At 53.0% G+C, this 27,993-nt stretch overlaps 1 protein-coding gene across 7 annotated transcripts in view; it reads left to right on the plus strand.

Moving 5' to 3' along the window:
- PIK3C2B (phosphatidylinositol-4-phosphate 3-kinase catalytic subunit type 2 beta) overlaps positions 1–27,993 on the plus strand; it is a 73,055-nt gene that overhangs the window by 34,144 nt on the left and 10,918 nt on the right. For 5 of the 7 annotated variants that reach the window (XM_044943306.1, XM_025277676.2, XM_025277679.2 and 2 more), the window contains 17 exons: positions 1,239–1,385; positions 2,491–2,524; positions 3,345–3,540; positions 4,596–4,718; positions 8,055–8,222; positions 8,649–8,760; positions 9,812–9,954; positions 11,163–11,351; positions 12,501–12,594; positions 12,731–12,825; positions 13,488–13,668; positions 14,386–14,493; positions 17,371–17,463; positions 18,277–18,406; positions 22,311–22,447; positions 27,087–27,256; positions 27,721–27,877. In XM_044943306.1, the coding sequence (XP_044799241.1) occupies positions 1,239–1,385; positions 2,491–2,524; positions 3,345–3,540; positions 4,596–4,718; positions 8,055–8,222; positions 8,649–8,760; positions 9,812–9,954; positions 11,163–11,351; positions 12,501–12,594; positions 12,731–12,825; positions 13,488–13,668; positions 14,386–14,493; positions 17,371–17,463; positions 18,277–18,406; positions 22,311–22,447; positions 27,087–27,256; positions 27,721–27,877 (2,277 nt within the window). Of the gene's footprint in view, positions 1–1,238; positions 1,386–2,490; positions 2,525–3,344; positions 3,541–4,595; positions 4,719–8,054; positions 8,223–8,648; positions 8,761–9,811; positions 9,955–11,162; positions 11,352–12,500; positions 12,595–12,730; positions 12,826–13,487; positions 13,669–14,385; positions 14,494–17,370; positions 17,464–18,276; positions 18,407–22,310; positions 22,448–23,833; positions 24,234–27,086; positions 27,257–27,720; positions 27,878–27,993 lie in introns of those variants that run through there. The other 2 variants (XM_025277683.2, XM_025277682.2) reach the window with 2 other exon arrangements.

A 27,993-nucleotide genomic window follows, 5' to 3' on the forward strand; every position in this document is an offset into this window, starting at 1 on the left:
ATGTTTCTGCTTTTCAATATGCTATCTAGGTTGGTCATAACTTTCCTTCCAAGGAGTAAGTGTCTTTTAATTTCATGGCCGCAGTCACCATCTGTAGTGATTTGGAGCCCAGAAAAATAAAGTCTGACACTGTTTCCACTGTTTCCCCATCTATTTCCCATGAAATGGTGGGACTGGATGCCATGATCTTGGTTTTCTGAATGTTGAGCTTTAAGCCAACTTTTTCACTCTCCTCTTTCACTTTCATCAAGAGGCTTTTTAGTTCCTCTTCACTGTCTGCCATAAGGGTGGTGTCATCTGCATATCTGAGGTTATTGATATTTCTCCCGGCAAAATCACATAGTGGTCTTCAAAAACAATCCCTGTCTCATTGATGCTGTTTAAATGGTGGTCATCCTTTTGGGGGAGCTGGATATAGCTTTGTATCTAGCTCACCCCTCCACCGACTGCCAGACTCCCTGCTCTAGCAGCCTCTGCTTGGACCTTTACTGTGATGAGAGATGAGTTCTCCGAATGCCTTTTTTGTACTAGTCTGGCCCTATGTTAGTGGCCGCTGTGGGTGGAGAAGCATAAGAATTGTGTCAGGCTTCCGGGAACCTGTGTTCCTGCTAAAAGAATGAAATGGTAACATAAAGCTATGAGTAGACAGAACAGGTTGGTATTGGGTAATCAAGAGCTCTTGGAGAGTGATGTAGACGGGGACTGCTAGGGAAGGCTCTGGGAAGGAAGTGAGAATTTAGCTAGTCTGTGATCCGTATTTACTTAGGTAGTCAGGGCAGGGAAGGTGAAGGGATTCCAGAATAGAAAACCTCTGGAGCCATGGTGCAGGGCATGGCATGGCTGTGGGGCTTAGATGAGGCCTCCGGGACAGGCTGGACACTAGTGGGAGACATAAAGCTGCATGTGCAAATGCGCCCTCAATGCATTTGGTCCCCTTGCTCTTCATTCTCTGTGCATTGATTTTATTAAAACTGCACGTCACCCCGGTGAGACCCCGCATGTGTTTGTGTAGTATAAACAGACGAGTGGACAGAGGGAGGCTGGAGATAAGACGAGGTTCGGTGAGGATGGCTGAAAGCATTGGGAAACGTGGGCACGGCTCCTTTAATTCATCAGGAGCTGTGTGATATTCGCTAATGCTGGGTGTCTGAAAATAAAGCATGGGTCCCACAGGTTACCCTCCCAACCCGTTCCCCTGCAGCACGTGCCTGCTGGCCTCACTGTGCTGCCTCCCGCAGGGGGACTTCCCACTGAAGGCCGACAGGGTGGTCCAGTCCGTCAAGGCCATCTGCAACGCCCTAGCCGCCGTGGAAACCCCTGAGATCACCAGCGCTCTCAACCAGCTGCCCCCCTGCCCTTCCCGAGTGAAGCCTAAAATCCAGAAGGTAATGGAGTGCTAGCATGGGGAAGGAGGAGGGGAGTAGCCCCGGGAATCAAGTGGCGGGGTGTTCACTTACTGAAGGGCTCTTCCCTCCACCTGCATCTTTCATGTCTGAACACTCGGTCACAAAGTTCCTGGGAAATGGAGGCCAAGCGTGTCGCCTTTCCCTGAGTCTGAGCACGGCCGGGGCCTGCCACCAGGACTGAGGCCAGGAACGCAGGCAAAGGCTGCTCACAGTCACTGAGGCGCTGCCTGGTGGTTTGCATACCCACTGGGGTGCAAGACCAGAATCTCCCCAAGCCAGGGACTGGAGGCGCCACGGCAGGGGCTGCATGCTGTGCAGACAGGGCCATCTGCATGGCAGGTTCTGTGATCTAAATGCGAGTGGCCCAAGGGCTGCACCGGCTCATTTGGGTGGACGCGATGGCTGTATCCTGGCTTGTTTGGGTGGACGCTACGGCTGTATCCTGGCTTGTTTGGGTGGACATGATGACTGTATCCTGGTTCGTTTGGGTGGACAGGAGGACTCTATTGTGGCTTGTTTGGGTGGACGTGATGGCTGTATCCTGGCTCGTTTGGGTGGACGGAAGGACTGTACCCTGGCTCGTTTGGGTGGACGGGAGGACTGTACCCTGGCTCGTTTGGGTGGACGGGAGGACTGTACCCTGGCTCGTTTGGGTGGACGGGAGGACTGTATCGTGGCTCGTTTGGGTGGATGGGAGGACTGTATCCTGGCTCGTTTTGGCGGATGTGATGATTGTATCATGGCTTGTTTGGGTGGACACAATGGCTGTATCGTGGCTCGTTTGGGTGGACGGGAGGACTGTATCCTGGCTCGTTTTGGCGGATGTGATGATTGTATCATGGCTTGTTTGGGTGGACACAATGGCTGTCTCGTGGCTCGTTTGGGTGGATGTGAGGACTGTCTCCTTGCTCTGGCTCACTGTCCCTCACACGGATCTGGTACAGACTGTCACTCTATCCTCCCTGGGGAACCTCTGCTCCTCGAATTTCGGTCCAGCCTGGTCCAGATGAGGGTGGCTATGAAAAGCTGTGGCGGAAAGGACTGTGGCCCTGAAGCTCCCCTTCCCCTCTTTTCTCCCCAACAGGATCCCACTGTCTTGGCCGTGAGGGAAAACCGAGGTAAGGGACTGCTCTTCATGCGGGGGGGGGGGGGGGGGCGGGGGCAGGTGAAAACCGCAGGCTCTGCCCAGATTCCTTTTTCTCCCCAGCTCCCTTGATTTATGGGTCCAGGTCTGCCTGTGTGTGTGTGTTTTCCTATATGAGGCATGGACACAGCTGGAGAGCACATTTCTTTCCACAAAATGTTTTTGCATTATTTTTCCTATTTATTCCAATGGTGTCCCTGGGAGATGGAGATGAGTTTGTGTAAGTGTGGGAGTGGGCATGGTGCCCTGGCTTCCAAATGGGAAAACTTTCACTTGAGTAGGTTGTAGGCTCATAACCCCCATGTTTCCAATTTAGCAGGGGCCTGGGGAGACAGTGATAAAGAATTTTTCCCTAGGATCCCCTCTTAAGTCTTTCCAGCAGAATGTTGCCCATATCCTAGAAATATGTTGCTCATATCTCCAGGATTCTTGGTCAGTGATTCCCAATCTTTCAGATTTTCTGGACCAAAAAGTATTATTTTGGTGACCGACATACAATTGTTGGTCTTATTTTGCTAAGCAGTGACTTCCTAGTAACTAATAACTCTTATTCCTACTATTTCCTAAAAGAAAGGACATTTAACACAAAGTAAGTAGCAGCACATGTAAATCAGGACGGTGTTTAGAACTGAGCATCTTTCATTTTCTGAGCAGTATGTGCTGTGCCCCTGCTTTCCCCATTTCAGCACCAACGCGTGGCTGGCGCTCAGGCCCGCGGTCCCAGGCAGTGCCTTGCCCACAGGATGGGGCTCCCTGACCCTCAGAGCTCTTCTCCTGACCCCTTCCTTAAACAGAGAAGGTTGTGGAAGCCCTGACGGCTGCCATCTTGGACCTGGTGGAGCTGTACTGCAACACATTCAACGCAGACTTCCAGCCCGCGGTGCCTGGGAGCCGCAAGCACACCCTGGTTCAGGAGGCCTGCCATCTCTCGGGGCCGCTGGCCTTCACGGTCTATGCCACCCACCGCATCCCGATCATCTGGGCTACCAGGTGAGCGCTGGCTGCTGGCCCGGGATTAGGGAGCAAGCTGAGTGTCACTTCAGATGCCTTTCTGTCTGCTTGGGACTCCACGGCCCTAAATTCAGGATCTGTGGCATGGTGGTGCCCCATGCGCCCACTGAGAGGGACACAGAAGAGGGACATGCAGGCGGGGAAGGGGCAGCGGTGGCCGGGGCTGGCGTTCCTGCCTGGTGCTGGCTGCAGAGGCATCCCTGCCCCTCCCACCCAAGGCCGGCGGGGGTGACACGCTGGCAGCGACAGATGGCCGCTTCCCAGCTTCCCAGGCTGAGTGCACCCTCCTGCCGTGACCGCGCGCACAGTGGGCGGGGCCGGGGGCGCGGCCGACCGTTTGTCTGGAGTCCCCCAGGCCTGCGGGGGTGGGTGGGGGACATTAGCGTGGGCCTCAGGCCCCCCCGTGCCGGCCCCCTTGGCCCGAGGGGATCAGGCCTGTGGCCCCCCAACTCCGCCCTCCTCTCGGACCCCCGCCCCCTTCCCCGCTCTTTTTGTTCCCCGCTTAATGTATTCCTCTGGGCGACTGGCGGAGAACAAAGGGCGACTCTGGGAGCCTGGGCCTTCGCTGCCCTCCTCTGTCAGGCACCTGTCGGCGCAGGGACCCCCCTGTGTCGGCATTCACGTCCGCATCTGTCGCGCTCTCCTTCCACGCCCCCCCTTCCCCGTGCACGCGCACCGGCGCAGATGCGCACGCGGGCCCGGGGATGGCGCTGGCCCTGAGCAGGCGCGGGCCCTGGGCAGGGGCGGGCCCGGGGTTGGCGCTGTCCCTGGGCAGGGGCTGCGGGCTGCGTCCAGTAGAGGGCAGGGACCAGGGCTCCGCACGCAGCCTCAGAGCGCTCAGGGGCACCCAGGCTGAGCTGCTTTTCCCGGAGGTCACGTCCCCAGATCCTACCTGGCTTTCTGGCCCCTTGACCACGTGTTCTAGTCCCGTAGACCGAGAGGAGTGTAACCGGGGGAAATGGAGCTTGGCGTGGTTCGGTGCCAAGATGCCGTCTGGGAACCGAGGGCCCTGACCTGCCTCCTTTCCCTTGTAGCTATGAAGACTTCTACCTCTCCTGCTCCCTCAGCCACGGTGGCAAGGAGCTGTGCAGCCCCCTGCAGACCCGACGGGTCCACTTCTCCAAGTACCTCTTCCACCTAGTCATCTGGGACCAGCAGTAAGCACCCCCGCCCCGCCAACCTCCCCCCGAGGCTCCAGGGCCCACCGCAGACCCTCTCTCAGCCTCTGAAGAGCCAGGTTAAACCGGGTTCTCTCACTGACCAACCAGGAGAGCCATTCAGACTCTTGAGTCTCCAGTTCCAGAGCTCTTAAATGAGGACTGGTGTAATTTCTACCTTTAAAATGGTTATGAGTCTCCAATGAGAAGTAACCATAAAAGCGTGTTGTAAACCATGAAGGACCATATAAACATTAGTCTTAATAATAATTCATCATTTTAATCTTGTCTCCCTTGAAAGGTTTAACTAGTCTGATAGAGTCTCATCTTCTCCCTTGTTCCTAAATTTCCTGTAGAAGAGGGAGACAGGACTGTGTGCTTTCTCCCTTACAAATCGGGGGGAAAGGCTGCCTGTGGGGAAGAAGAATGGCCTTGGAGCCGTAGGAGTGAAGCTCTGTCTCTAGCTTGGCCTGTAGTCCTAGATTCTCCGAGGCCTCAGTTTCTCAACCTGTGAAGTGGGGACATTTGTTTAACTCAGAGGCAGTTGTGGCACTGAAATGAGAGAGGCTACAGATATAAACATGAAACCACAAGCACAGGGTAGTAGCACCGTGCTGTTAACAGCAATTTGCTGTCAGAAAGGTAGGCATCAGCCAAGCGAAGCAGGAAGGAAATGGAGGTGCGGGCGCCTCGACGGCGACAGTGCAGAGCTTCATGTGCCTTGTGCGTTTTCTGTGCTGTGCTCCATCCGCTCAGGGAGTTTGTTGCTCCCCCAGCTTCACTTTCCCAGATGGACTTATCTCTGAGTCCTTATGTACAAAGCAGAAGATTTAAGAGATTGAGGAGGGTCCTCGGTGAGGCCACGGGGTGCTGAAATAGGTGCATGGAGAGCCTGGAGGTCTAGGAGAGGTGGGCCATTTTACGGGTGGCTGAAGGGGGACGAGCAGTACGGACGAGCAGTCTCCTGTCGTCACACTTTTACGGTTCTTAGAGCAATAAAGGGGGAAATACAGTTCTCTGATTAAGCAACCGCCAGGGCAGAAAAGTCTCTTTGGAGGCGGAGGATGGCTGCATTAAAAGGCTCCTGAATTCCATCATCCCCTTGGGACTCTCTGACTCACTCACCACTGCTGCTAAGGGAGGGGTGCGTTACAGTGCTCTGGCGCAGGCAGACCCCACAGTGAGCCGTTCCCCGCGGAGTGTCAGAGGCGTGGAAGCAGCCCAGCAGGTCCTGCCCTGGGCTGCGTGCCCTGTGGCCTCATCCCGCTTCCTGAGTCTCTGCCTCAGACTCCAGGGGGCTGGTCTCCTGCCTAGAGCCTCGTAGAAGGGGTCGTCTCAGTGCTGCCCCTCCGGGTCGCCCTCGGGCACCTTCCCGATTAAGACCAAGGCGCGTGGGAGGGCGTGCTACAGTGTGGGTTCAGAGCACTGGCTTGGGGTGCCACCATCCTCTCCTCCCTGCAGGTGCCACCTTGGGCGGGTCATTGAGTCCAAAATGGATGGTGACAGAGCCTACCCTATAGGGTTGTTTGAGAGCAGTCGAGACATTGCCAGTAGAGTGCTTGGCACGATAACCTAGTGCATGATAAATGTTTTCTTCTTTATCATCTTTGTCGTGTTTTGAGCTGGGGGAGCCCTCTCAGTTCCGGTTTCTCTGTTCCAAGTGACTGGCACAGTGACTGACTCATGAAGATGTTTGTGCGTGAAAGGGCTAAATGTGTAACTCAGTTCCAATGCAGTAACCACAGTGTCACACAGAAAAAAAGCACACAGTCTACACACATGTCACACACGTGAAGCTCTGTTCCCCTTTTCACTGATAAGGAAACTGAGGCACAGAGGTGTGAATAGCTGGCCCAGGTTGGGAGAGGCAGAACCAGGACTGGAAGGGCACACCCCAGGACCCCTGCCGGCGGGAGCTGGCCCCTGTGCCATGCTGTTGAGGGACGGGTTGCTGCTCACCTACTGGTTGTCCTCACTGACCCCAGGTGACGGTCCACGGGGAGATTTCAAAATGCCGGATATACCCAAGGGGCGAGGAGAAGGGGGCCTTGGCTGGGGCCAGACTTGATGGTTTTTGTTCAGAAAGTTTCCACACTCCACTTTTCCTCTGGGTGCCCAGCTGGAAGCCTCTTCTTGGGTGAAAAGGAAGGATCGGGGCTAGCTCCGTCTCCTCTCTGCTGTGGGGCCAGCCGGTCCTCTCCCCCACCGTAGTGTGGGGATCAGCTAACTCTCAAAATAGGCCCAGCAGCCTGGCTCTGCCCCTGGCGGGCCTGGCATGCGTGCTGGCTCCTGGAGGGGTCCTAATTATAGCTGTGGGCCCCCGGGGTAGGGACGGGGCAGGGCCCTGCTGGTCTCTGGCAGGGAGGCGGGAGTGCTCCGCTTAGGTGGAGGTTCCCCCAGGAGTGAGGGGCACAGTGGGGGGAGCTGCTGGTCATGAAGCTGCTAACCACGGGGGTGGCCGCCCTACCTCTGTGTCCTCGGGAATAGAAGCTGCTGGGCCCGGGGCTGGCCAGAAGGGTGTGACAGCATGGACTTTGGCCCCGGGACAGCTTCCCCGAAAGGTAATGCAGGTCCTCCCTCTTCCCACAGCTCCCCTCCCCTTCCCCCTCACCCCACCCCAGGGCCTGCTCCTGAACTTGGAGGGCGAGGCTGGGTGTGGTGTGACTCAGACTGGGAGCAGGCGGAGACCATCTGGGTCCCCCGGGGCTTCTGTGCCTGACTTCTTTGGACCCTGCCGGTTGCTTTCTCACTACCCGGGGGCGGGGAGGAGCCTCTTCTTTTAATCCTTTTGGTTTTCAAAATGTTGGGGGTGAGAACAAATTATTTGGGCCTGGTGGGTTAGGAGAAGAGGGGGCTGGGGAGGGCTGTGTGGCGGTGGGTGGGGGGGTCAGCGGGAGGAAGAGATCCTGCTGCTGCTTCCTGGTGGCAGGGATTGTTCAGTGGAAAAGGACTGTCAGCAAGTGGGTTCTTGGGGACCCTCTGCAGAAATCCTGAAACTCAGGAAGGAGTGCGGCAGACTGTTTGGGTCATGTCGTCACCTGAACTCTAGGTGGCTCTGGTTAAGTGAGTTCTGTCTGGTCACAATGAGGAGCCTCAGAGTCAGAAGATGTTTGCCTAACTCTCCCCAGAGGCTGCAGAGACTGATCTGTGGACTGTGATCCCGAGGGCCTTGAGGGAAGTTTTGCCTCCAGTCTGGGGTCTGTCCTGGTTCTGCAGGAAGGCGTCCCCAGGGAGCACATGGGAGGCGGAGCCCTCAGCCTCAGCCTGCCGTCCTGCCGCCTGGCCCTGGGGGCCACAGGGGCGGCACTGGCTGATCTGGTTTCCTGTCCTCCCTAGGATCTGCTTCCCTGTGCAGCTGAACCGGCTGCCCCGGGAGACCCTGCTGTGTGCCACCCTCTACGCTCTGCCCGTGCCCCCGCCGGGGAGCTCCTCGGAGGCCAACAAGCAGCGGCGGGTGCCCGAAGCCCTGGGCTGGGTCACTGCTCCGCTCTTCAACTTCAGGCAGTATGTGGGCCCAGGGCACCAGCTTGGCCTTGGGTGGAGGAGGGCCTAGGCAGAGGTGTGACCAAGGAAGCTACTGGGCAGGACTCATGGCCCAGAACTGGTGGGAAGGGGCAGGGAAATGCGTGCTCAGGTAATGCCATCTGGTCTTATCATTGGAAGGATCTCAGAGGTCCTCCAGTCCCCCTCTCTAGCTCATGAAGGCATCCACCCCAGGTGTGGTGAGCTTAGAAAGGCTTCCTGGAGAGAGTGGGATTTTTTTTAGGGCTTGAAAGAAGGAAAAGGTGGTAGTCTGGGGGGAGAATGAGAGAAAAGAGTTGGGCAGTGGATTCAAGCAGAAGAGGCAGATTTTTGGATGGGGAAGCAAGAGGAAAACCATGTCCTTAGCCACTGGGTTTGTTGGCTCACCCCCCATTTCATCTCCCTTAGAGTCCTGACCTGTGGCCGGAAGCTTCTGGGCTTATGGCCAGCAACACAGGAAAGTCCCAGTGCCCGCTGGAGTGCACCTAATTTCCATCAGCCAGATAGTGTGATCCTGCAGGTGAGAGCCCAGCCTGTCCCTCCCACCCTCAGGCCCCTCCAGAGGTGGCTCCAAGGCTCCCCCGGAGGTCTGGGCAGGGGTGGTAGGAGAACATGCGGAGCTGGGGCATGGGGTGGTGTGGTGGAGGCCGCCAGGCACGTGAGGCTGGAGCAGAGCAGGAGGGCCGTCTCTGTGGAGTCCGTGTCCTGTCTCCTGGAGGTCACCTGATTTCAAGGAGCCCGAGGCGGGATTTGAGGCCCTTGCCAAGCAGGGCTCAGCTCCTCAGAGCCCCTTGTGATGAACTCTAGTATTAGTAGGCTGAGCCATCCCTTCTTGGTGCCCGTGGGGGGACCCATTCTCTGGACAAGGGAGGAGTCGGTCAGGCCCAAGGTCTAGTTACCACTCTCCGGCTCCACTGTGGTCACAAGATGCTTTGGTATGGAATATGGAATATCAAAGTGGATACAGAATGAAACCTCCAAGAGGCAGGCATTTTTATCTGTCGTATTTACTACTCTGTACCCAGGGCCTAATGCTTGGCGTATATTAGGTTTCAATAGGCATTTCCTGAATGAAAGAAAGTGGAACTCCCTTTGAGGATGGTCTCCCTGGGCTCTGACATCCATTATAGGAGGATGAACACGACAGCACAGAGGAAGGGGACGCAGCATTGCGGCCTCAGAGTTGGCAGGGCCCTCGCCTTGCCTGTGGTCCAGCTTCCATCAGGCGGTACCTGCCAAGACTGAAGGCTCCCCAGCCTCTGCCTAATCACACATCTGTGCAGAGCTCTGGCCTGGGACCAGTCCCCTCACCTAGACGCATCTCAGCCCCATCTCTTCCTCTCTTGACCATTTTTCTTTCTGTCTCTTTGTTTCCTTCTTATTTTTTTGCTGGAGGTTATAGCTGGAAGGGACTGTAGTGATCACCAGGTCCAACAAGGTTATTTTACAGACAAAGAAACTGAGGGGAGGGAGGGAGTGAGGGAGGGAGGCGGGCGTGTTGGCAGGTGAGAGCGAGTTGGAGCCACCCAGTTGTGGTTCTCTCTCCTCACTTTCCCAATGTCATCCCGCAGATTGACTTTCCCACCTCGGCCTTTGACATCAAGTTCACCAGCCCTGCTGGAGACAAGTTCAGCCCCCGCTATGAGTTTGGCAGCCTCCGGGAGGAAGACCAACATGTGCTTAAAAACATCATGCAGAAGGAGTCCCTGCACTGGTGAGGCACAGGGCATGCCTCGCGTGTGACTCAGGCCTCCAGTGAATTTCTCAGCTTCCAGCTGACCTCCCAGTGGGTCCCTGCCCTCCTGCTCTGGGAGGCGAGGTGGCCTGGGGTGGCATTGATTGCCACCTGGGCGGGAAGTCATGGAGAGAGGGCTCCGCAGCCCCTGGAGCTTTTTCAAAAGCCGAGGAGAGTGGAGAGCTCAGAGTGAGGGTGTTAGATCTGGGAATGCCCCTCCCCACAATGGGCACTTGACCCAGGATCAGCAGGCCAGGAGCACCAGAGCTCTGCCCGCCACAGAGGAGCTGTCCGCTGTTTGCTGTCCACGGGGGCCACTGGGCTTCCCACTGTGCCCCCACCTGCTGCCCCTGCCACACCCACAGCCTTGGTGTTTCTCTGGCCCTGACATTTTCCAAAGAGGATCTGCTCCCAAGGCAAGCTGGCAGCTCTCGGGGGTCTGGGAGCCCAAGCTGATCTCACCCTGGGGGCCACTTCTCTCAGCTGGTGTGGAGGAGCTGGAGGAGCCGTGGGGTCTGGGCGCTCCCTGGCCTGTCCTCTCCTGTACCTCTCTGGCTCTGGCATGGCCCTGCCTGTGGCAGCTGAGGACATGAGAGAGCTGGGGCTTCTCTTGCTTGCTCCTGTCCCATCGGGGCACTCCCCTCCCCCTGCTGACCCCTTACTCATCCGATCCTCAGCTCCCTCCCCCATTGGACACCTGATGTCAGGCCAGGCCCATTAGCTGCAGGGGCTCCGGCTGGCCCCCCACCTCGAGGTCCCCTGAGGCCTCTCAGCTGCCTTGACCCTGGCGTGGGGACTGCTGCCCTCTGGTGGCTCTACTTGGGAGATGCCCTTGGTGATGCCCTCAGGAGGGGCAGCCAATCCTGTGCCATTGGCCCGGATGTCCCTGAGATTTGGACTCTGGCCCCCAAAGTTCGCTTCACACTTTGCAACCCCTTAGGGATAGCGTCAGACACGACCGAAGCGACTTAGCAGCAGCAGCAGCAGCATGGATAGCGTCTGCCTTCCCCATTCTGACTTAAGGGCTCTTGGGTGTAGCCTGGACGGAGGCGTTCACAGCGCCCTTCGGGTACTAGGCGGGCAGTTCGGGACTTTCTTAGTCGGCGTGCGCAGCGTTCTCTCGGAGGCCGGTTCCCTGCGGACAGCTGGCCCCGTGCCCTCTCACCGCCCCGCACCCCCACCCCCAGGCTCACGGATGCCGACAAAAAGCGCCTGTGGGAGAAGCGGTATTACTGCCACGCGGAGGTGAGCGCGCTGCCGCTGGTGCTTGCCAGCGCGCCCAGCTGGGAGTGGGCCTGCCTCCCCGACACCTATGCTCTGCTGGCGCAGTGGACCCCCATGAACCACCAGGACGCCCTGGGGCTCCTGCATGCCACGTGAGTCGCGACACCCACCTTTCCCGACCCAAAGTCCTGCCCAAGCCAGCCTGCGGCGCTGGAGTGAGCCCGTCCCGAGGGGCAGCAGTCACGTGGGCGTGGAAATTCAGGGCTTTCCTACTTCTGTTTCTCCACCCCATATTATACTCCTCATACTCCTGTTTTTCCACCTCATGTTATATACTATGAACATTTTCCAAACATACAACAAAACTGAAAATAGTGAACATCCGTATTCCCACCACCTAGATTCTAACCTTTAGCATTTATTACATTTGATTTATTGTATATGTACTTCCATCAATATATCCTATTTTTATATGTATTTTGAAGTAAATTGAGACATCATAACTCCTTCCTAAATTCTTTAGCAAGCATATCATTAACTAGACCTCAAAGTTTATTTACAGTTTTTCCTTTGAGATAAAATATACATATAAATAAATGCCCGAGCCTTATGTGTACATTTGCTGAGATTTGATGTATGCACACACCTGTTTAACCCAAATCTTATTACTTAGTTCTACTTTTGAAGCCATCGCTTTCTTCTTTCCGCTAGGGACACAGGCTTCCAGTCTCAAACCCCTCGATGGTACCCACTGTTCTTGGCTTATTTTCTACTACTCTTAGTAATTAAAATGTATCTAATCCATGCATCTTACCTTCAGGCCTTTTTGAGGCAATGGATTTGCTAATCTCTGCTAAACTAATTCTGGCTAGGTATACTGGCTTATATATAGTGATCTCTGTTATTCACCGGACAAGTTTTGCATTAAAGGATGGTACCAAGAAGTGATGGCACTTTGAGTCTCATGAGGGCTCTTTGATGATGGGAATTTCTAGCAGAGTGGGAATTAAGGAAGAGATCTTTGGGAGTGGGTTTGAGGACTTTTTCTCATTTTCTTTAGCTCATACAGGGAATGAGAGTGACTTCCATGGCCTCAGGCTGACTCTAACTGTGGGCTGGGACGTTCTTAAGGATTGCAATCCAGAAAAGGTGCTTAGGACTCCTAGTGGCTTTGGCAGATTCTGGAAGTCATTACCTTTTCTCCACCCATGCCTCTGAGGCCCCGGTGTGAGGGTGCTTGCTCACTCCTGTGCCTCAGACCCTGGGACTGGATTGTCAGCGTTCTGGGCTCTGTTTTGCAGGTTTCCAGACCAGGAGGTGCGTCGCATGGCTGTACAGTGGATCGGCTCCCTCTCCGATGCCGAGCTGCTGGACTACTTGCCCCAGCTCGTGCAGGTGGGTGGGCTGGCCTTCCCTCCAGTTCTGATGGTCCCGCCCCCGGGACCCCAAGACAGACTGTATTCTACAGGGATATTGCTTGGTATACAGTACGGACAGTCAACAAAGCCCCCGTCCCCTGTCTCCCACCCAGGCCTTAAAGTACGAATGCTACCTGGACAGCCCCTTGGTGCGCTTCCTCCTGAAGCGAGCGGTCTCTGACTTGAGAGTGACTCACTACTTCTTCTGGTAAAACTGTGCAGAAAGGGGAGAGGTAGACTTGTCTCCCTCACTTGGGAGTCCTTTACTTTCAGCCTGCAGAGTGGGGGCTTCCCGGGTGGTGCTAGTGGTAAAGAACCCGCCTGCCAGTGCAGGAGACAAAAGAGACACAGGTTCGATCCCTGGGTTGGGAAGATCCCCTGGAGAAGGAAATGGCAACCCACTCCAGTATTCTTGCCTGGAGAATCCCACGGACGTAGGAGCCTGGCGGGCTGCAGTCCGAGGGTTTGCAAAGAGTCGGACACCACTGAAACGATTTAGCACTGCCAGGTGGGGAGCTGAGCCGTCTGGGTTGCAGTATTTGGGCCAGCACCTTTTCCTCAGGGGGGTCTCAGCCCACCCCTATGGTAAGCAGAGTGGGATCATCCCTGGCCCTCCCCTCCACCCTCATGTGGCAGAAATATAAAGGAGAAACCAGATGCATGAGGCCTTTGAGCTCTACTTAAAAACAGCATGGGCAAGCTGAGAAGTGGATGAACACCTCTGTATCAGTTTTACACCCAGAGTCTGTTTTCCGTCCCAAGTTTGGGGTGGGTTTTCCAGGGAGTTGGAGCTGGGTCTGGCTGTTCCCCAGCCCCCTTGCCTGTGGTCCCTTGGGTGTTCTGACTGCCGCGCTTCCCTTTGCCGGATAGGTTGCTCAAGGACGGCCTCAAAGACTCTCAGTTCAGCATCCGCTACCAGTACCTGCTGGCCGCCTTGTTGTGTTGCTGTGGCAAGGGGCTGAGAGAGGAGTTTAACCGCCAGTGCTGGCTTGTTAATACCCTGGCCAAACTGGCCCAGCAGGTCCGGGAGGCTGCCCCGTCCGCACGGCAGGTGAGCAGGGCGAGGTTGCCTCTGCCCCATTCCGGTTCTGGGCCTCTGCAGCCAATCGTAACTTCTCAGGCCTCCTGACCAGCAGGATGGCACTTGACCCTCGCTGGTGAGGGGCTGGAAGGAGGCGATTCTCTAATCTACAGGCTACAAACCATAGGAGTGTTTTCTTTGGCTTGCTAAGTATTAAAATGTTTAGTTAACTGTTTGCCTTAAAGGCTGAGCCAAGTTGTATCAGTGGTTCACTGCACAAGAGCACCCAGCCAGAGGGGCCGAGGGAGGGCGAAAACCCGGTCATCCTTTGTTCAGTGTGCAGTGAGCCCCGTTCCAGGACCGCCAGAAGGGGCACCTTTGTGTTTGTACAACGGGCCTGTATTAGGCCAATATTAGGGATCCTGGTTGCTAACCTTTAAAAATTGGGAGATAATGAAGTCTAGATTATTGGCTTCCTCTGGCCACGGCCCAACGGGCAGCTCCTCCTTGGCCTGCAGCCCCTGTGAGCCGTTCTGCCATCCACTCCGTCTCTGCAGGTGTGGGCTGTGGCCTGGTGCTGGCCCGGGCAGTGATGTGGGGGTGGTTTTCCTTCATCGTGGTCTGCAGGAGGCTGTCCATGCCTCTCTGGTGATTATTTCCATACCAGCGGCTACTGGGCACCCGCCTGGGGAGAGGCCTGACTCCGGTGGAGCCTCCGGCCCTCACCCCACCCCGCTCCCCCCACAGGGCATCCTCCGCGCCGGCCTGGAGGAGGTGGAGCAGTTCTTCGTCCTCAATGGCTCCTGCCGCCTGCCCCTCAGCCCCAGTCTGCTGGTTAAGGGCGTCGTGCCCAGGGTGAGTGACTGCGGGTGTGGGGCTCTCGGAGTGGGGAGGGCTCATGGAAGCAGGGTCCTCACTGACCTAGTTACTGAGAGAGACAAGGAAGAGAGGCTTATGTGGAGCCTCTTCCCAGCCCTGACACGTGTGGTCTTTCGCCTGACAGCTGTGTGGTGTGTGTGTGTGGTGTATAGTATGGGTGAGTGTGTGGTGTGGGTGAGTGTGTGGTGTGGGTGTGTGGTGTGTGGTGTGGGTGAGTGTGTGGTGTGTGTGTGTGGTGTGGGTGAGTGTGTCGTGTGTGGTTGGGTGTGTGGTGTGGGTGTGTGGTATGTGTGTGGTGTGTGGTGTGGGTGAGTGTCTGGTGTGGGTGTGTGGTGTGGGTAAGTGTGTGGTGTGTGGTTGGGTGTGTGGTGTGGGTGTGTGGTATGTGTGTGGTGTGTGGTGTGGGTGAGTGTGTGGTGTGGGTGTGTGGTGTAGGTAGGTATGTGGTGTGGGTGTGTGGTGTTTGGTGTGGATGAGTGTGTGGTGTGGGTGAGTGTGTGGTGTGTGGTGTGGGTGTGTAGTGTGTGGTGTGGGTGTGGGTGAGTGGTGTGTAGTGTGTGGTGTGGGTGTGTGTGTGGAGTAGGTGAGTGTGTGGTTTGGGTGTATGGTGTGGATGAGTGTGTGGTATGGTGTGTGTGTGGTGTAGGTGTGTGGTGTGTGGTGTGGGTGAGTGTGTGGTGTGGGTAAGTGTGTGGTGTGTGATGTGGGTGAGTATGTGGTTGGGTGTGTGGTGTGGGTAGGTGTGTGCTGTGTGTGTGGTGTGGGTGAGTGTGTGGGGTGGATGTGTGGTGTGTGGTGTGGGTGAGTGTGTGGTGTGGTGTGGGTGTGTGGTATGTGGTGTGGGTGAGTGTGTGTTGTGGGTAAGTCTGTGGTATGTGGTGTGTGGTGTGGGTGTGTGGTGTGTGATGTGGGTGAGTGTGTGGTGTGGGTGTGGTGTGTGTGTATGTGTGGTGTGTGTGAGTGTATGGTGTGTGGTGTGGGTAAGTGTGTGGTGTGGGTGTGGTGTGTGTGTATGTGTGGTGTGTGTGAGTGTATGGTGTGTGGTGTGGGTAAGTGTGTGGTGTGTGGTGTGGGTGTGTGGTATGTGGTGTGGGTGAGTGTGTGGGGTGTGATGTGGGTGAGTGTATGGTGTGTGGTGTGGGTGAGTGTGTGGTGTGGGGTAAATGTGTGGTGTGTGGTGTGGGTGTGTGGTATGTGGTGTGTGTGTATGTGTGGTGTGTGGTGTGTGTGAGTGTATGGTGTGTGGTGTGGGTAAATGTGTGGTGTGTGGTGTGTGGTGTGGGTAAGTTTGTGGTGTGTGGTGTGTGGTGTGGGTGAGTGTGTGATGTGTGGTGTGGGTGAGTGTGTAGTGTGTGGTGTGGGTGTGTGGTGGGGGTGAGTGTGTGGTGTGGGTAAGTGTGTGGTGGGGGTGAGTGTGTGGTGGGGGTGAGTGTGTGGTGTGTGGTGTGGGTTTGTGATGTGGGTGAGTGTGTGGTGTGTGGTGTGGGTTTGTGATGTGGGTGAGTGTGTGGTGTGTGGTGTGGGTGAGTGTGGTGTGTGGTGTGGGTGAGTGTGTGGTGTGTGGTGTGGGTGAGTGTGTGATGTGTGGTGTGGGTGTGTGGTGTGGGTGAGTGTGTGATGTGTGGTGTGGGTGTGTGGTGTGGGTGAGTGCGTGATGTGTGGTGTGGGTGAGTGGTGTGGGTGAGTGTGTAGTGTGTGGTGTGTGGTGGGGGTGAATGTGTGGTGTGTGGTGGGGGTGAGTGGTGTGGGTGTCTGTGGGTGAGTGTGTGGTGTGTGGTGTGGGTGAGTGTGTAGTGTGTGGTGTGGGTGTCTGGTGTGGGTGAGTGTGTGGTGTGTGGTGGGGGTGAGTGTGTGGTGTGGGTAAGTGTGTGGTGGGGGTGAGTGTGTGGTGTGTGGTGTGGGTATGTGTGTGGTATGGGTGAGTGTGTGGTGTGTGGTATGGGTGTGTGTGTGGTGTGGGTATGTGGTGTATGGTGTGGGTGTGTGTGTGGTGTGGGTGAGTGTGTGGTGTGTGGTGTGGGTGTGTGGTGTGGGTGAGTGTGTGGTGTGTTTGTGTGGTGTGGGTGAGTGTATGGTGTGTGGTGTGGGTGAGTCTGTAGTGTGTGGTATGGGTGTGTGTGTGGTATGGGTGAGTGTGTGGTGTGGGTATGTGTGTGGTGTGGGTGAGTGGTGTGGGTGTGTGGTGTGTGGTGGGGGTGAGTGTGTGATGTGTGGTGTGGGTGTGCGGTGTGGGTGAGTGTGTGGTGTGGGTGAGTCTGTAGTGTGTGGTGGGGGTGAGTGTGTGGTGTGGGTGAGTCTAGTGTGTGGTGTGGGTGTGTGTATGGTGGGGGTGAGTATGTGGTGTGTGGTGTGTGGTGGGGGGTGTGGTGTGTGGTGGGGGTAAGTGTGTGGTGGGGGTGTGTGTGTGTGGGGGGTGAGTGTGTGTGGGCGTAAGTGTGGCTGGGTCAGGCTCTGTCATGGTGATGCCGAGGCTGAAGGCCCGCTGGCGGTCTGTCGTCTGTCCAGCCCTCCCCTGTGCCCGGCGGTGTTCTCGGGGCTTCCCTTTGATGTCACGTTTCACCCTCACCACACACCATGTGAGCCCCGTTTTAGAGGAGAGTATAGACGGGACACCTGATTGCCAGCAGTCACGCAGTGGAGCAGTGGAGTGAACGGGAGGGGTAGGAGGTCAGGCGCAGCAGCTGAAGCCCTAACACACTAGACAGGGTGAGGGCGACGGGAAGGCAGAGGAGGGTGGGCCTGCAGAGGCCTGGGGAAATGGTGAGCGGCCGCTGCTGGAGCGCTGGGGCGGCCACTTTCCCGCCTGGGCCTGGGCCGCCCTGACCCTCACCACTACCCTCTCGACGGCCGCAGGACTGTTCCTACTTCAACTCCAACGCCGTTCCCCTCAAGCTCTCCTTCCAAAACGTGGACCCACTGGGCGAGAACATCCGTGTCATCTTCAAGGTGAGGACCCCCTCTCGAGCCTGGTGGGGTGTAGGCAGTAGAGAGAAGAAGGGGGAGTCCAAGGTGGGCAGAAACAGCCTCAGGGCCCTTCTCGTCCTGCTAATCGCACTCATGCTGCTGCTATAGTGCATGAAAGACTATCGGTTGAAAAAGGAAACAGATCGACTGTGTGTGGGCCCAGAGAACTAGGAACAGTGTTGGAATGTACAGGGAGGCAGCTGACAGCCTGTGTCAGAAGTGTTTTCTAGAAGGCCAGCAAGGGAGCGGATAAGGTGCTACCCTGCTTGTCTCGGGGGTTTTCAGGCTGAATGACTGTGACAGGCATGCTGAGGGGGAGATTCGTGTATCAGGTACAGATTGGACTTAGATGAATCTTGAGGTCCCTCTAACTGGTCCATCCCTGATTCTGAGGAATAGATATAGCCTCAGAGCATACAGTCCAGGGGGGAATGAAAGGCATGAGCATGGCTTAGTCACATACATGTGCTGTATGTAAGCTCCACCGAGGTGTAAACACTTGACTTGGATGGTTAGGAGGGCTGCATGAAGGAGGGGACCCAGACTTGGCTTCAGATGGGGGTGTGGGGTCGGGGAAAGACCACAGTAGCACAGGGATAAAGTGTGGCTGTTGGCCCCTCTCTGGTGTCTGACCTGGTGGGAGCTGGGTGAGCAGGTCCAAGGCTGAGGTGGGGAACCGGGCAGTGCCTGGCCACTGTAGTCTGGGCCACGGTTGCCCTCTTGGGGGAGCTGGGGCCTGGTGTGAGCTGGGGGAGGTGAGCAAGGTGGTCCTGGTCACTGTCTTCCTTCATCCAGTGTGGGGACGACCTTCGCCAGGACATGCTGACCCTGCAGATGATCCGCATCATGAGCAAGATCTGGGTCCAGGAGGGCCTGGACATGCGCATGGTCATCTTCCGCTGCTTCTCCACCGGCCGGGGGAGAGGTCAGTCAGGGGTGGGTGGGGTGATGGCTGGGCAGCTGCCGTGGGGGGGCGTCCTCGCTTAATGCCCTTCTGCTGTTCCTTAACATGAACTTTGTGCTTCTCCAGGAAAATGAAAAGAGCAGGATTATTCCGTTAGAAGCTATGGAACAGCATAAAAATGAAGGCAGAGAGACTCATAAAATAAAGCAGACTTGGAGACATAGCAACCATGTATACTGTGTAGACTTTGGATTCTGATTCTAACAGACCCAACTGTGGAAAGATATTTTTTGAGACAGTTGTGGGAAATTTGCATATAGATTGGGCTAGATCAGATCAGATTAAAGAATGTTAAATTTTTAGATTTAATGCCATAATTATATCCTTGTTAGTTATACTTGGAATACTTATGAGTGAAATGACATGTATGGGGTTTACTTAAAAATACTCCAGATGGGATTTAGGCAGGAGGAGGCTGGAGGTGAGAAGAGGGAAGCAGGGCTGGGTGATTGAAATAGATGAAACAAAATTAGCAAAGTGTTAATAATTTTTGAAACTGGGTGATGGTTATGTGTGAGTTCATGATACGATTTCTTTACTCTTACATGTATTTGGAAATCCCATAATAAAAATTAAAACAATAAAAGATTATGGCTGTGAGCTGGGGAGACCACAGAGTCACAGTGTGGAATATGAAAGCAGGGAACATCTTTCCCCTTAGTGTGTATATATATATATATATATATATATATATATATATATATATTGACTGAGCTATAATTCTGCACAGTACTGTGCCACATGTATACATATACCCCCTCTCAGTCTTCCCTCCGCCGGCCCCTCATTCCCTTCTAGGTCGGCACAGAGCCCTGAGCTGAGCTCCTTGTGCTATCCAGCAGCTCGCACTGGCTCTCTGCTTTCCGCACAGCAGTGTGCGTGTCTGTCCCAGTCCCCAGGTCGTCCCCTGCTGCCTCCATTCTATGTCTATGTGTGTTTCTGCCCTGCAAACAGGCTTATCTGTGCCATTTTTCTAGATTCCACAAATATGCCTTACTATACAACATCTGTTTTTCTCTTTCTGATTTACTTCCTTCTGTATGACAGGCTCTAGGTCCATCCACTTCTCTACAAATGACCCAATTTCGTTCCTTTTTATGGTTGAGCAGCTTTCCATTGTGTATCTGTCCCACATCTTCTTTACCCATTCATCTGTTAATGGACATTTAGGTTGTGTCCGTGTCCTGATTATTGTAAATAGCTGCGATGAACGTTGGGATACATGTGTCTTCTTGAATTATGATTTTCTCAGATCATATGCCCAGTAGTGGGTTTACTGGGTCATATGGGAACCTCCATACTGTTTTCATAGCGGTTGTGTCGATTGACATTCCCACCCACAGTGTAGGAGGATTCCCTCTCCAGCCTTGATTGATTGTAGGTTTTTTTTTATCTTTGACCAGTGTGAGATGAGACCTCATTCTGGCTTTGATCCACAGTTCTCTAATAACTAGTGACGTTGAGCATCTTTTCATGTACCTCTAGGCCATCTGTATGTCTTCTTTGGAGAAATACCTATGTAGGTCTTCTGCCCATTTTTTTTTTTTTTTTCTGCCCATTTTTTGATTGGGTTGTTTGTCTTTTTGATATTGAGCTGTATGAGCCCTTTTGAATATTTTGGAGATAAATCCCTTGTCATTTGCTTTGTTTGCAAATATTTTCTCCCATTCTGAGGGTTGTCTTTTCATCTCATTTATGGTTTACTTTGCGGTGCAAAAGCTTTTAAGTTTGATTAGAGCCCATTTATTTCTTTCTGTTTTTAGTTTCATTACTCTAGGAAGTGGGTCAAAAAAGATCTTGCTGTGATTTATGTCAAAGTGTTCTTCCTGTGTTTTTCTCTAAGCATTTTGTCCAGTCTTACATTTAGATCTTTAATTCATTTTGAGTTTATTTTTGTGTATGGTCTTCAGTGTTCTAATTTCATTCTTTAACACATAACTGTCTAGTTTTCCCAGTGCCAATTATTGAAAGAAACTGTCTTTTCACCATTGTATATTCTTGCCTTCTTTGTCATAGATTAAGTGACCATAGGTGTGTGGGTTTAATCTCTGGGCCTGAAGTCAGGGAACCTGATTCCTCCAGCTCCATTTTTCCTTCTCAACATTGCTTTGGCTATTTGGGGTATTTTGTGTGTCCATACAAATTGTCAAACTTTTTGTTCTAATTCTGTGAAAAATGTTGTCGGTAATTTGATAGTGATTGCATTGATTCTGTAGATTGCTTTCGGGTAGTAAAGTCGTCTTCACAATACTGATTCTTCTAATCCGAGAACAGGGTGTATCTCTCCACCTGTCTGTGTCACCTGTCATTTCTTTCATCAGTATCTTACAGTTTTCTAAGTACAGGTGTGTTGCCTCCTTGAGTAGGTTTATTCCTGTTCTTTTTGTTGCAATGATAAATGGGATTATTTCCTCAACTTCTCTTTCTGATCTTTTGTTGTTAGTGTTTAGGAATCTAAACACTAATGCAGGATCTTTCTGTGCATTACTTTTGTATCCTACAGGTTTACCAGATCCATTGATGAGCTCTACAAGTTTTCTGGTGGCATCTTTAGAATTTTCTATGGACAATATCATGTCATTTACAAACAGGGACAGTTTTACTTGTTTTCCAATTTGGATTCCTTTTCTTTTTCTTCTCTGATTGCCATGGCTAGGACTTCCAAAACTGTGTTGCAAGTGTGGACAAAAATAGTGGCAAGAGTGGACATCCTTGTCTTATTCCTGATCTCAGGGGAAATGCTTTCAGTTTTTCGCCAGTGAGAATGATGTTTGCTATGGGCTTGTCATATATGGCCTTTATTATGTTGAGGTAGGTTCCCTCTATGGCCACTTTCTGGAGAGTTTTTATCATAAATCAGTGTTGAATTTTGTCAAAAGCTTTTTCTGCATCTATTAAGATGATCATATGGTTTTTCTTCTTTGTTAATATAGTGTAACACATTGATTGGTTTGCATATATTGAAGAATCCTTGCATCCCTGAGATAAAAATCCCACTTGATCATGGTGTGTGATCCTTTTAACATGTTGTTGGATTCTGTTTGCTAGTATTTTGTTGAGGATTTTTGCATCAGTGTTCATCATTGATTCTGGCTTGTAATTTTCTTTTTTGTGACATCTCTGTCTGATTTTGGTATCAGAGTGATGGTGGCCTTGTAGAGTGAGCTTGGTAGTGTTCCTTTCTCTACAGTTTTTTGGATGAGTTTGAGAAGGATGGGTGTTAGCTCTTCTCTACATGTTTGATAGAATTCGCCTGTGAAGCCATCTGGTCATGGGCTTTTGTTAAAAGATTTTAAATTGCAGTTTCAGTTTCATTACTTGTGATTGCTCTGTTTGTATTTTCTATTTCTTCCTCGTTCAGTCTTGGAAGGTTGTACCTTTCTAAGAATTTGTTCATTTCTCCCATGTTGTCCATTTTGTTGGCATATAGTTCCTTGTAGTAGTTACTTATGACCTGCTATATTTCTGTGGTGTCAGTTGTAATTTTTCCTTTTTTGTTTCTAATTTTCTTGATTTGAATCCTCTCACTGTTTTCCTGGATGAGTCTGGCTAAAGATTTATCGATTTTGCTTGTCTTCTCAAAGAACGAGCCTTTCGCTTCATTGATTTTTGCTATTGTTTTCTTCATTTCTATTTTATCTCTGCCCTGATTTTTATGACTTCCTTCTTTCTACTAACTTTGGGTTTTGTTTGTTCTTTCTCTAGTTGCTTTAGGTATAAGGTTGATCTTCCCCCTTATTATCAAAGTTTGTCCAAATGTCCTAGGGCTTAATTTATAGGGACACATCCAGCAAAGCTCTGTAGTCCTCTCCTGACAGATGTCTTTTCTCTGCGCTGGAGAGTGACTCGGTGTCTCCCCTCACAGGGATGGTGGAGATGATCCCCAACTCTGAGACCCTGCGCAAGATCCAGGTGGAGCACGGGGTGACCGGTTCCTTTAAGGACCGGCCCCTCGCCGACTGGCTGCAGAAGCACAACCCTGGGGAGGATGAGTATGAGAAGGTAGGACTGGAGAGGGGGTGAGGCTGGGGTGGGATGCGTGTGGCCTGGCGCCCTGCCGTGTTCCCCCAAGGCCTGCGTGTGCACAGCCAAGGCAGCTCAGCTGTGCTGGGAGGGAAGAAACACTCTTAGTGGACTGGTGCCTCCCAGTGTCTAGAGGGGGGTCAAATGCCTGATGTAAGCTGACCAAGCCTCTGGTCATCCAGCTGGTATCCTCTGGTATCCAGCTGGGAAGCCTTCCCTAAGTTCCTCTGGCAGAATGAGTTTGGAGGGAAGGGTGCTGTTTCAGTCATGGGTCCTATTCAGGTCCTCCTGTGCCTTCTGAGAGTCCAGTGATGCTTTGCAGAACAAGAGTTGGAAGAAACTTAAGAGATCATTTTATCCACCTCCCCTTTTTAATTGAAGGATAATTGCTTTACAGAATTTTTTTGTTTTCTGCCAAACATCAACATGAATCAGCCATAGTTATACGTATGTCCCCTCCCTCGTGAACCTCCCTCCCGTCTCCCCATCTCACCCCTCTAGGTCATTACCGAGCCTCTGTTTGAGTTCCCCGAGTCATACAGCAAATTACCATTGGCTATCTATTTTATCCAACTCCTCTTTTTCATAGATGTGAATTAAGGTTCATTCAGTTGTTCCCAGTTATGGAGTTGGTTTGTGGCGTGCAGGGTTGAGGGTAGATAATGACACAGAGGTGATGGAAAAGGTAGTTGACTTTCCTCGGGAGGGGCTTTCCTGGGTGGTAGGACTTGGTGACCTGCTGGGTTTTGTGGCTGGTCCACAGCTTCATGGCTCTTGCCTCTGGGTTAATCATGTTTAAGGGAGAGAGAGTAAGTCATAATCACCATGCTCCTAAGAGAATGACCTTAAACCAGAACGCTAATTTATGGGGATCTATATATACTGACTTTTCTTGACCAGTGCCTTTTATCCCTCAGGGAGAACCTACATGGGCAGCCAAATTATAATCAGAATGTTGTTTAGTGAACATGTAATTAGATGGTCTTCCAAGGCCGTGAGTGTTTGCGTTCCCCAGGGTTTAATTCCTGGCCTGCTGAGCTCTTTGTACTCTTCTTGGGCCAGTTCATCATCTCCTGTTACTTTATCCCCCCTTGCTGATGACTTCCAGAGCCATTCCCTCTTTCCTCTCCCCACCCGATTGCTGGGCCTCTGCTTGTGTTGACCTGTGTGTCAAACTCAAGTCAAAACTGAGCTTTCTGGCTCTCTTTGTCCTCTTGAAACCTGGTTTTGGTGAGTTTCCTGGGTGATAAGACTCTCTGTGTGGTCTCCCAAGACAGAGCCATGAGACTTCTGCTTTTTATTTAACTTCACTTAGCTTTACGCTGTGCTGGGTCTCCATTGCTGTGCGTGGGCTTCTCTTTGCAGGGGCTTCTCTGGCTGCAGAGCCGGGCTCTAGGGCACGTGGTCTTCAGCAGCTGTAACGGGCGGGCTCTGGAGCGCAGGCTCAGGAGTTGTGGCACTTGGGCTTAGTTGCCCCATGGCATGTGGAGTCTTCCCAGATGAGGCATCGAATCTGTGTCCCCTGCATTGACAGGTGAATTCTTAACCTTAACCATTGGATCGCCAGGGAGGTCTGAGCCATAAGTCTTCATGCCTCCACTCTGCTTTACTGAGCCCTATTGATTCTGTTCCCCAGAGGCCTCTTGACTCTGTCTTACTTCTTCTCACCACTTCTTTCAGCTGGTTGCTGTCTGCCCCCTGAACCACTGGAGTGCCTCTCCTCTTCCCATTATCATTCTCTGCTTGATTTCTGAGGCTTTTAAAATAAAGTGTAAACTGCTAATATCACTCCTTTGCTCTCTGTTCTTCAAGGACTCCTTGTGTCCTAAGAGATGAGCTTATTGTCCACGACACTGCTGCAAAGCCCTTTGTAACCCAGCCCCGCCGACCCCTGTGGTCTCCTCCACTGCGCCTCCCCGTCCACGACACTGCTGCAAAGCCCTTTGTAACCCAGCCCCGCCGACCCCTGTGGTCTCCTCCACTGCGCCTCCCCGTCCACGACACTGCTGCAAAGCCCTTTGTAACCCAGCCCCGCCGACCCCTGTGGTCTCCTCCACTGCGCCTCCCCGTCCACGACACTGCTGCAAAGCCCTTTGTAACCCAGCCCCGCCGACCCCTGTGGCCTCCTCCACTGCGCCTCCCCGTCCACGACACTGCTGCAAAGACCTTTGTAACCCAGCCCCGCCGACCCCTGTGGTCTCCTCCACTGCGCCTCCCCGTCCACGACACTGCTGCAAAGCCCTTTGTAACCCAGCCCCGCCGACCCCTGTGGTCTCCTCCACTGCGCCTCCCCGTCCACGACACTGCTGCAAAGCCTTCTGTAACCCAGCCCCGCTGACCCCTGTGGTCTCCTCCTCTGTGCCTCCCGGTCTTATGGTCACTTATGTTGTAGCTTAGGCAGCCACTTCCATTTCCTAGATTCCTTTAGACGGTAGTGTTCCCTTTGCCAGGAAAGCCCTTTCTCCCTTTCCCCATCCCTCCAAACCCACCTCCTCTATGTTGTGAATGTTAAGGTCCTCTACCCTTGGAAAGAAGTAATATTGTTTCCACCCTCCCTCGACTCCATATACTATTTATACTAACATGTATTTTTCAGGTATTAGCCACCATAGACAGGCACTGTACTTGGTGTTGGAATTGTGATTACTCCTTGCCAATGTAATAAAGAGTCATGATAAATGTTAATAGAAGTTTGTACAACAAGAATACACACAGAGAAATTAACTCAGCATCTCAGTGTTTATTATCAGTCTTTCAAAGGTCACTCCCAGCTCTCTAGCCTCCTACTAGGATGATGCTGGTGGTTTCTTATGGTGCCTTCCAGGAGGGAAGTGCTAGAGATGCTTGTCCCTTGGCCACCTACTCAGCAAACAGAGTACCCCCATCTTACACATGAAACCCCTTAAATCAGGAGTGCTTTCTTTATACTTTGAGACTTCCTGCCAGTAAGCAGCTGCTGCTGCTGAGTCACTTCAGTCATGTCCGACTCTGTGCGACCTCATAGACGGCAGCCCACCAGGCTCCCCTGTCCCTGGGATTCTCCAGGCAAGAACACTGGAGTGGGTTGCCATTTCCTTCTCCAATGCATGAAAGTGAAAAGTGAAGTTGCTCAGTCATGTCCGACCCTCAGCGACCCCATGGACTGCAGCCTTCCAGGCTCCTCCATCCATGGGATTTTCCAGGCAAGAGTACTGGAGTGGGGTGCTATTGCCTTCTCCGAGTAAGCAGCTAACACCCTGTATAATCAGGTGAGGAGACTTTACTCATTTACTCTGTGATATAGTGTAGGCATATAGCTGCTTCGTAAGTCAAAACAAGATACATTTCAGGTAGCAGAGATACCTGTGACAGGAAGACAGGTAGGTAGGGATGGTCAAGACTGAGAGTTGATGGGTTATTGAGCGGTTTCTTTTCAGTTACATATTTCCCTATCATAGAAGTCATCTTTTTTTTTTCCAGAACGTACATTCTGTGAGTTCTTCACAAACTTTCTATTCTTAACTTCCTAGGGATTAGTCATCTGGTTTACTTTAACAAGTAGCTGGGAGATTTCTGTGTTTTGAAGTAGGCCTGTGGAGCAGCCACGAGGAGGACCCCTGGGCCCTGGGAAGGGAGAGTTCTGAACTCTGAGTGAGTGCTGGCGCCTGTAGGGGGTCAGCAGGGAGGAGTCCGTGCGGGCTGGGAGGGTCCGGGAACTCAGGAAGGTCCCTGAAGGCTGGGTACAAATTTGCAGAGGGAGGTGGCGAGGGCATGGCCTATAGCTGGGAAACTTTCTCTCATGCCCAGTTTCCTGCTTGGCTCTGAAAGCTGTGGCCTCTGCTCAGGAGTCTTTCTTGAGGTCTTAGGAATTCTCTGAACCTCCCAAAGAAGATTTGGAGGATGAAAAGTGTCCATTCACGATTTCCATACATTTTTACTGGAAAGACAGATAAGGGGGCAGATATTAACCAGATAAAATAAGGTAGATCCAACCCCTTATTCCTCTCCCTCCTGCTTTAAACTCAGAAATAGCTCTAACACATTTTACCAACTAAAGATGTCTGATTTTCAAGCGTAAAACACCCTCTAGAAGTGTTAAAACTCCCTCAGCTCTTCCTTGGAGTGAAGCGAATTTAAGTAGATTAGCATTTATTGGTTACCAAGAACACCAGAAATGGGAGCTCTATTGGGGATGAGGAGACAGACAGAAGAATTCTGAGCAGGATCAGGAAGGGACCTTTGAGTCTGCTGCCTCGGTACTATGCTTGAGTTAAGGTCACCACAATCAGGCGGGAAAGGTGTAAACATCAAGCCTGCCTGATTCTGGGCTGGTCAAGCCTGGGCTCCTGAATCAGTCCCTTGTCCTAACCAGTTTCCGTGTATTGCAGATAACGGATATATTGCGGATAGTGGATATATGCATATAAGCCTCCCATCTCCTTTTTGCCCCATAAGATTCAGGACAAGCTTCCATGTGCCTCAGTGTGTATGTCAGTGTGTGATGAAGGCTGAACAGGCAGATGTGAGAGCCCCTGGGCTCCTGGGAGAGGGTCATGGCGGGCTCGGGTCAGCCTGGTTTTGCCCCTGGGGTCCCTACGCACCAGCTTTACGTCCTGCCGTCTGCGTGCCCTCCCCTCAGGCTGTAGAGAACTTCATCTACTCCTGTGCCGGCTGCTGTGTGGCCACCTACGTCCTGGGCATCTGTGACCGACACAATGACAACATCATGCTGAAGACGACCGGCCACATGTTCCACATAGATTTCGGCCGCTTCCTGGGCCATGCCCAGATGTTCGGCAACATCAAGCGGTAAGCAGCGCCCTGAAGCCAGCATGTGCGTAGGCCCAGGAGGTCAGCGGAAATGGCTCAGAGCTGGAACACAAGCCCCGATGGGAGAAGTCCCGCACACTGCAGAGTGTGGCCCCTGGGTTGAGCAGCTCTGAGGAAGAGAGCACTGAGGCCTTGCAGAAGAAGGCAGGGACCAGCCCTTCTGCCTGCCTGCTGAGGGCTGAGCAAAGGGAAATGAGCCCAGACCACAGCCAAGAGAAATACCAGATACCTGGGGGGACATCACTAGCTCACAGGCAAGGGACCAGTGAACGACGTGTCTGGGGATCTTCTGAGGTTAAAGTGGGAAAAGAAGCAGTGTTGGAGGAGCCCGTGGATCCAGTGTCACGCAGGCTTTGAGGGATGAGGGCACGCTCCCCCGACAGCCCACACGGTGAGCCCCTCCTTCGTGCTGACCTTCCGCCTGTGTGTTCCCCTTGGCTCAGGGACCGCGCCCCCTTTGTCTTCACCTCGGACATGGCGTATGTCATCAACGGGGGTGACAAGCCTTCCAGCCGCTTCCATGATTTTGTTGACCTTTGCTGCCAAGCCTACAACCTCATTCGCAAGCACACCCACCTCTTCCTCAACCTTCTGGGCCTGGTGAGGAGCTCCATCCCTTTCTGAACCCCTCCTTCTTATCATCTGACACCATTTTTAAGACTCTCCGTCTTGCTTCTGGAGATCTGCTTCTCTGAGCCCGAGATAAAGGCAGGGCC

The sequence above is a fragment of the Bubalus bubalis genome, chromosome 5 (genome assembly GCF_019923935.1).
Source record: "Bubalus bubalis isolate 160015118507 breed Murrah chromosome 5, NDDB_SH_1, whole genome shotgun sequence".
Classification (NCBI taxonomy): Eukaryota; Metazoa; Chordata; class Mammalia; order Artiodactyla; family Bovidae; genus Bubalus; species Bubalus bubalis.